The 10,103-nt window shown below is 43.0% G+C and overlaps 1 protein-coding gene across 1 annotated transcript in view; it reads right to left on the minus strand.

Moving 5' to 3' along the window:
* The window catches only part of pals2b (protein associated with LIN7 2, MAGUK p55 family member b), a 19,943-nt gene extending 10,541 nt beyond the window's left edge, over window positions 1-9,402 (minus strand). The window contains exons 1-2 of the mRNA XM_030788942.1: window positions 9,147-9,402; window positions 1,750-1,868 (exon numbers count right to left, since the gene is read on the minus strand). Coding sequence (XP_030644802.1) covers window positions 1,750-1,868; window positions 9,147-9,243 — 216 coding nt within the window. The 5' untranslated portion in view covers window positions 9,244-9,402. The remainder of the gene's footprint in view (window positions 1-1,749; window positions 1,869-9,146) is intronic.
* Window positions 9,403-10,103: the final 701 nt, after the last annotated feature.

Genomic DNA, 10,103 nt, shown 5'->3' on the forward strand with positions numbered 1-10,103 from the left:
AAACAACACTTACAGTTCTTGCTGATGATAGATCATCTGCTGCTTTAACCTGAATCTAAACATCTAAAAACTTCTTAAAGGAAAGTCAGTCTTAATGAAGGTGCATGTGTGACTCATGGCTCTGATAGGTTAGCGTGGGTGTGGCAAAGGAGTCTGATTGGATAGTGCTTGTAGGACTAATGAATCTGATTGATCAGTGCTAGTGTCACTGATGAGTCCGATTGGTCTCTGTGGGGGTGGACAGCAGATTACAGTGTCTCTGTTTCACAATGCTTCCATTAGCAAGCAATGTCCTGGCAGTGGATGACACAGCCTTCACTGCACCCCCTCTCTCTGTGTGTGTGTGTGTGTGTGTGTGTGTGCGTGTGCACGTGTCTCCACGGCTATTCTCTGCCTGTAAGAGAGCGAGTATTGTCCTTAAAAAACAAGGAAGTGGATGGGCTACAGGGTACCATACAACAAGAGGCCTCTTCACAGGCAGCCAGTATAACTCATCTTCAACTAAGTTCTTCATAGACAATCACAATGTGTTTGAACTCTTCTACTGAAGAGAAGTAAGCATCTCTTTTCTAAATTCCCATATGATTAAGTCGACCATTAGCATGAGTCCGATCAGCCCTGAGGACAGGACAGAAGGATAATTATATACGTGGAATTTGGTATTTGACGTAATTACCACACACAACTTATTTCACTTAGTTCACAAAATGCAGCAAACTGAATTGAATGGTTTTTCACTAATAATGCAGACAACTGGACCCCAGGAGAAGAGTTAAAATCAAGCATTACCCTGTCACTCAACCACATAGTCCACTGAAACATTACCTGTACATCCACTCTGAACGTTTTATGTGGGTGTTACATTAGTGAGTGATCTGGTATGTGGGGTGTTACATTAGTGAGTGATCTGGTATGTGGGTGTTACATTAGTGAGTGATCTGGTATGTGGGGTGTTACATTAGTGAGTGATCTGGTATGTGGGGTATTACATTAGTGAGTGATCTGGTATGGGGGGTGTTACATCAGTGAGTGATCTGGTATGTGGGTGTTACTTTAGTGAGTGATCTGGTATGTGGGGTGTTACATTAGTGAGTGATCTGGTATGTGGGTGTTACATCAGTGAGTGATCTGGTATGTGGGTGTTACATCAGTGAGTGATCTGGTATGGGGGGTGTTACATCAGTGAGTGATCTGGTATGTGGGGTGTTACATCAGTGAGTGATCTGGTATGTGGGTGTTACATTAGTGAGTGATCTGGTATGTGGGTGTTACATTAGTGAGTGATCTGGTATGTGGGTGTTACATTAGTGAGTGATCTGGTATGGGGGGTGTTACATCAGTGAGTGATCTGGTATGTGGGGTGTTACATTAGTGAGTGATCTGGTATGGGGGGTGTTACATCAGTGAGTGATCTGGTATGGGGGGTGTTACATCAGTGAGTGATCTGGTATGTGGGGTGTTACATTAGTGAGTGATCTGGTATGTGGGGTGTTACGTTAGTGAGTGATCTGATATGTGGGGTGTTACATTAGTGAGTGATCTGGTATGTGGGTGTTACATTAGTGATCGATCTGGTATGTGGGGTGTTACATTAGTGATCGATCTGGTATGTGGGGTGTTACATTAGTGAGTGATCTGGTATGTGGGGTGTTACATTAGTGAGTGATCTGGTATGTGGGATGTTGCATTAGTGAGTGATCTGGTATGTGGGGTGTTGCATTAGCAGGGGATCTGATATATGGGTGTTACCTTGGCGAGTGATTGGACTATAGGGCTCTCCATAATGCCTTTCAAGAAGATGAGATCAATGTCTTTGGCTCCTGTGGATGTGGGCAACTCGCCCAGGTTATCCAACACCTGTTGCATAGCTAGACACAGACAGAGACAGTGTGATCATCTCACATGCATAAACGCACTTACACACACAAACACACACCTACACATGCGGGCACACACCCATGCTCACACACTTATACACAGACCTACTCAAGGGCCGTTTGTATTTGCTCAGCCTGTTTAGGGATTAAGACAATACACACAGGGAAGGCCCTTTTCAAAAATACTGTTCATAGTATACATTCATGTATTTATACATTCATGTTTACACTCCATAGGCTATGTATACACTACACTGTCTATGCATACACTCGATAGTCTATGTACTTCATTCATATGTATACTATTACAAGCAGTATAATTACTTCTACACAACAATAAGTGTAATATTACTAAGAGATGGGAAACATGACAATATTATTCAGTGACTGGTTTTGATATTATCCATGATATGCCTTTCAGGGATATTGAATGTATCGTGAGACGTGAGATAAAATACATTAAAATAAAATACATTTTTATTTTATTTTTTTTACAAGAGCAGCACGGATGATGTTCATATGCTGGACCCAAACTGTGTTCCAGAGAACACTTACCTGCCTTCCACCAATAAACAAATAGAACAGTACAGTGTAGGTAGTACCTTTAAAATAACCTTTAAATACTTTAAATACCTTTAAAATAACGCTGGACATTTACCTGACCTGACGGTGCTCGTGTCAGTGCCTCTGTCACCTCAGACTGCTTAAGAAATTGAGACTGCTTAAGAAATTGAGACTGCTTAAGAAATTCAGACTGCTTAAGAAATTCAGACTGCTTAAGAAATTCAGACTGCTTAAGAAATTCAGACAGATTTTACGTATCTTCCACTCTGGTGCCATCGAGAGCATTCTAACAGAATGAATCACCACCTGGTATGGGGACTGCTCTTCACAGGACCGTAAGGCCCTGCAGAGGGTAGTGCGACCAGCTGAGCGCACCACAGGGACTGTTCTAACGCCCATCCTCAGGACGTGTATACCAGGCAGTGCAGCACCAGAGCCGGCAGGATCATGAAGGACCCCCATCACCCTAACCGTAGACTCTTTCAGTGGCTGCGGTCTGGCAGATGCCTCTGCAACCTCAAGGCCAACACTGAGAGGCTCCGTAGGAGCCTCTTCCGCCAGGCCATCAGAACACTAAATGCAGCCCATACTGGAGTCTAACTTCAGCCCTACACTGCACACCCATACATACACATATATATATTTATATATGTGTGTGTGTGTGTGTGTATATATAAATATATATACACATATTTATACTGTGTATACCTATTATGTTCACTGTATGTATGGCATTTCTGTCATTCATCTCTCAGGGTGATATCCGACTTGACTGTCTATGTAGCTCTTTAATATGTTTTTAGCTTTTTTAATATGTTTTTAGCTTTTTTAATATGTCTTTAGCTTTTTTAATATGTTTTTAGCTCATTAATATGTTGCACTTTCTTCCTTCCCTTCTCTTACTAAGTTATTTCTTAAATTATATGTGTTTTATTGTGAGTTTTGCCCAGTCTACCCTGCTGCCAACCTTCATTTCACTGTTACTGTACTCTGTACCTTACATACCATGTACTGTATCTTACATACCATACACTGTACCTTACATACCATACACTGTACCTTACATATCATACACTGTACCTTACATACCGTACACTGTACCTTACATATCGTACACTGTACCTTACATACCATACACTGCACCTTACATACCATACACTGTACCTTACATATCATACACTGTACCTTACATACCGTACACTGTACCTTACATATCGTACACTGTACCTTACATACCATACACTGTACCTTACATATCATACACTGTACCTTACATACCATACACTGTACCTTACATACCATACACTGTACCTTACATATCATACACTGTACCTTACATACCATACACTGTACCTTACATATCATACACTGTACCTTACATACCATACACTGTACCTTACATATCATACACTGTACCTTACATACCATACACTGTACCTTACATATCATACACTGTACCTTACATACCGTACACTGTACCTTACATATCATACACTGTACCTTACATACCATACACTGTACCTTACATATCATACACTGTACCTTACATACCATACACTGCACCTTACATACCCTATACTGTACCTTACATACCATACACTGCACCTTACATATCATATACTGTACCTTACATGCCATATACTGTACCTTACATGCCGTACACTGTACCTTACATATCGTACACTGTACCTTACATATCATACACTGTACCTTACATACCATACACTGTACCTTACATATCGTACACTGTACCTTACATATCGTACACTGTACCTTACATACCGTACACTGTACCTTACATATCGTACACTGCACCTTACATACCATACACTGTACCTTACATACCATACACTGTACCTTACATACCGTACACTGTACCTTACATATCATACACTGCACCTTACATACCATACACTGTACCTTACATACCATACACTGTACCTTACATATCATACACTGTACCTTACATACCATACACTGTACCTTACATACCATACACTGTACCTTACATACCATACACTGTACCTTACATATCATACACTGCACCTTACATACCATACACTGTACCTTACATACCATACACTGTACCTTACATACCATACACTGTACCTTACATATCATACACTGCACCTTACATATCATACACTGTACCTTACATATCATACACTGTACCTTACATACCATACACTGTACCTTACATATCGTACACTGTACCTTACATATCATACACTGCACCTTACATACCATACACTGTACCTTACATATCATACACTGCACCTTACATACCATACACTGTACCTTACATACCATACACTGTACCTTACATACCATACACTGTACCTTACATATCGTACACTGTACCTTACATATCATACACTGCACCTTACATACCATACACTGTACCTTACATATCATACACTGCACCTTACATATCATACACTGTACCTTACATACCATACACTGCACCTTACATACCTTATACTGTACCTTACATATCATACACTGTACCTTACATACCATACACTGTACCTTACATACCATACACTGTACCTTACATATCGTACACTGTACCTTACATATCATACACTGTACCTTACATATCATACACTGTACCTTACATACCGTACACTGTACCTTACATACCGTACACTGTACCTTACATATCATACACTGTACCTTACATACCATACACTGTACCTTACATATCATACACTGCACCTTACATATCATACACTGTACCTTACATACCATACACTGTACCTTACATATCGTACACTGTACCTTACATACCATACACTGTACCTTACATATCGTACACTGTACCTTACATATCATACACTGCACCTTACATACCATACACTGCACCTTACATACCATACACTGCACCTTACATACCTTATACTGTACCTTACATACCATACACTGTACCTTACATATCGTACACTGTACCTTACATATCATACACTGCACCTTACATACCATACACTGTACCTTACATACCATACACTGTACCTTACATACCATACACTGTACCTTACATACCATATACTGCACCTTACATACCGTACACTGTACCTTACATGCCATATACTGTACCTTACATATCGTACACTGCACCTTACATATCATACACTGCACCTTACATACCATACACTGCACCTTACATACCATATACTGCACCTTACATACCATATACTGCACCTTACATACCATACACTGTACCTTACATATCATACACTGTACCTTACATACCATATACTGTACCTTACATACCATATACTGCACCTTACATACCGTACACTGTACCTTACATACCATACACTGCACCTTGACATGTGACCAATAAAACTTGACACTTGAAACCTCTTTCTTCCCTCTTTCTTCTTCCTCCCCTACACTGACTATAAACAATGAAAAAGACAAATTGGTTTAAAAAAAAAAAGGTTCCCCTTCAACAAGCTTTTGATCGGCCAAATCCGACTTGTAATTTGCAAGGTTTGCAAAGACGCTGTTGGTACAACAGCTGGCCACTCAGCCAATCTTTTTAGCCTCTTAAAACGAAAGCATCCCAGACAGTGTGTGAGGCAACATGACCTGAACAAACACTCCTCAATGAAGCAAAGAGAGAATCACTCCATACGGTCACTCTGGACTCTGGAAAAAGGTGACAGTTACAATAACTTTTTACCCTAACCACAGATGTGGTCCCAATTAAAACTGTTGAAAACCAGTTTAATAATAATCCTCCTAACCAGTACATAAGGGAAAGTTTCAGCTCACACCCTCCAGAAGTAACTAACACACTCACACATACATTAGCAATGACTAAACTATCACTCAGTCCAAACACAGCTCAACTCTCTCTCTCTCTCTCACACACACACACACACACACACACACACGCACACACACACACACACACACACACATGCAACCATACCAGGGCCCCAAACTATCATGAGTGTTCAAATTCCACATACTGTGTGAATTTACTCTGAGTGGAGTTTGACACATTCACACACACATATGTGAGAGGAGTCTGCAGGCACTCTCTCTGTACCCACAGTCCTGACACACACGTAAAACTGGATTTACCTTTAACACACACTTCAAACATTCCAACAGCCTACCCACAAACTCACAGGAAGAAGGTGCTTTGATAAGTATGTACAGGGCAAGTACAAAAACAACTCTCCAAACCTATAGAAGCTGAGCTAATCCTAATACTGTAGTATCAGTCCACATCCTGCATTTACACTGGACACAGCACAGATTATTGGACGCTATTAAACAGAGCCACACCCTTTATTAAAGTGCGGTGTCAGCTCAGTGAAAATGTGGATGTATTGGTGTAGTAAGTAAGCCCTGCTCATGGTCCTTTAGAAACATCACTGTCTACATTACCGCAGAGGCTTCAGTCAGCGCTGCAGTCATAGGCACCATACGCCTGCCAGTGACTGGCCATGAAAACCTGCCCAACCTCATCGCTTTGACAACCTTATGTTCACCAAAGCAGCTCCTGCCCAAGTGACAGATTTCCTCATTTAAACAAAAGGGGCCCAGTCTGACGCTTCGGCATGAAAGCATTGACTGTCTCTTCCCAAAGGACCAGAGGACAAAGGTCACTGTTCCATCATGTTTGTTATGTTGGTACAGGGCCAAGGTAATCAAGCCCTTTACACCACCTCACCTGCCTACACCCCCACACTCACAACCACTCCACTGCACCACCTCACCTGCCTACACCCTCACACTCACAACCACTCCACTGCACTACCTCACCTGCCTACACCCCCTCACTCACAACCACTCCACTGCACCACCTCACCTGCCTTCACCCTCACACTCACAACCACTCCACTACACCACCTCACCTGCCTTCACCCTCACACTCACAACCACTCCACTGCACCACCTCACCTGCCTACACCCTCACACTCACAACCACTCCACTGCACTACCACACCTGCCTACACCCTCACACTCACAACCACTCCACTGCACCACCTCACCTGCCTTCACCCTCACACTCACAACCACTCCACTACACCACCTCACCTGCTTTCACCCTCACACTCACAACCACTCCACTGCACCACCTCACCTGCCTTCACCCTCACACTCACAACCACTCCACTGCACCACCTCACCTGCCTACACCCCCTCACTCACAACCACTCCACTGCACTACCACACCTGCCTTCACCCTCACACTCACAACCACTCCACTGCACCACCTCACCTGCCTTCACCCTCACACTCACAACCACTCCACTGCACCACCTCACCTGCCTACACCCTCACACCCACAACCACTCCACTACACCACCTCACCTGCCTTCACCCTCACACTCACAACCACTCCACTACCCCATCTCACCTGCCTTCACCCCATCTCACCTATAATTCTCTCTGTTTCTGTCTTCCACAAATAAATAAGAATGGTATATTAACATCACTTTCGGCCAAACTCATCTCGTGATTAATACAGACAAATCTGTCAGACTTACGCTAGGTTTCCACGCAGCGAAACACGCTCTGGGAGTGTGGTCGCAAAAACAGCAAGCAAGTCACCTCACTCAGAAGCTCAAGTGCTTCAGTGAAGGTCTACAGTGGTCTGCTTGCCCTGACCACAGCTGCTGAGAGAGTATTTTCTACCTCTCTGTCCCCAGCTAAGTTCATGTAACATGTAAACAACAATCCGCGTTGATGTAGACACAAATGGTCGGCCATACATCTTTTAATCATATACATGTTTTCATGCTACATGTAGTATTTAGCCTCCGCCATCTTGGTCAGACTTTTTTCGTTACTCCCGCTTCTCTAGAAAATGTCACATACAAAACACATCATACGCTGAACTGATGTTGTTGTTCTTATTTGCATAAAGTTGAAAATCCACCATCTCAATTTCGCATGCTTCTGTGAATTCACACTGATTTTGCAACATCAGTGCGAATTTCACACCCATTCAGCCTCAATGAGAGTAATGTGAAATTCACACCCATTCAGCCTCAATGAGAGTAATGTGAAATTCACACCCATTCAGCCTCAATGAGAGTAATGTGAAATTCACACCCATTCAGCCTCAATGAGAGTAATGTGAAATTCACACCCATTCAGCCTCAATGAGAGTAATGTGAAATTCACAGTTGTGGAAATTAACTGTAAGGTTTATACTTCTATGATTCTACATAGAATTGCATGTTCAGATTTGACACTTAACTGGACAAGAGCATATCTCATCCAACACAGAAATGTCTCTGTTACAGTGTATCTGTGTGTAGGCATGAATGTGTGACTCTGTTACAGTGTATCTGTGTGTAAGCATGAATGTGTGACTCTGTTACAGTGTATCTGTGTGTAGGCATGAATGTGTGACTCTGTTACAGTGTATCTGTGTGTAGGCATGAATGTGTGACCCTGTTACAGTGTATCTGTGTGTAGGCATGAATGTGTGACTCTGTTACAGTGTATCTGTGTGTAGGCATGAATGTGTGACTCTGTTACAATATGTCTGTGTATTGCTATGAAGCCTGTAGGCAACCTCAGCGTCTCTCTAAAGACACATTTCAGCAAACCACTGTCAGCTCTCTCTCACTTCGCCTATCAAAATTCTTCACCATCTTGTTTGAAAGATGTAGTCAGTGTTTCTTTAATAAATAATAATTAAATAATTAAATTTCTGGTAGAAAGACCTCTCACCTCCAGATGGGTCTGCCTCAGTGCTGACTCCCTCCCCTGTCTCCTCCGGAGGAGAACCTGCTCCGTTTGACAACATATCACCGACCGCAAAAACCATCTCTATCTCAGACCAACTGTATGGAGCCCACAGAACAGGTCAACGACACGCTGGTGACTTAGCTCAGTAACACAGAGAGAAGCGAGTGGAGAGAGAGAAAGGCAGACTTAAACGAAAGACTCAGAGAAGCGAAGGAAGAGATGGCAGAGTCCAGACGGAGCAACGGCTCACACAGATGTGAACGTGTACACAGTGACTGCCTGGCTGACCCATCTCTTTAATACAGCCCCGCCCCCCTCCGCACCTAATCCCACAATCCTCTCCTGCTGTGCACAGCTCTGCTCCAACCCCCCAGCCACACTGTGCGAACAGTGGCTCCTCAGAGCCCCCCCCCAGGAAGGCTTACACAGGTCATCTTACATAATCACAACCACTCCAGAGCCTTAGCCGGGACCCCCCCCCCCCCCCGCGCTTCCCAAACATCCCACCCCCTTCACCTCTGTCACATCTCCCTCCCCCTCCCCCCACCCTCCCTTTCTTTCCCTCACTCATGCAGTTCACTCTTGCAGACTGTTAGTGAATATATTTACGGTCCTGTGGGACCCTGCATTTTTCACTACGGAATAAATTTCACTCTGTTCCCTGTCATCTTTTTATCAGCCTGTCTTGTAAGCAGCATTGGACTGTCTACAGTCTACACTGATTTTCTGTACATCCTGACTGCACAAAGCCTATCTTAAATCCTGACTGCACAAAGCCCATCTTCAATTCTTAATGCTCATGCTTCTGATGGTTGCGGTCCTGTTGTTAGTTTTACAAGCAGACAGTTCACCATGGCCAACCCCTCTGCCCACATACTGTTTTACACTGTGTCTCACTGCCCTATGAAAAATGTTTTTTTATACTGTGTTTGACTGTCC

Source organism: Chanos chanos, chromosome 12 (genome assembly GCF_902362185.1).
Source record: "Chanos chanos chromosome 12, fChaCha1.1, whole genome shotgun sequence".
NCBI lineage: Eukaryota > Metazoa > Chordata > Actinopteri > Gonorynchiformes > Chanidae > Chanos > Chanos chanos.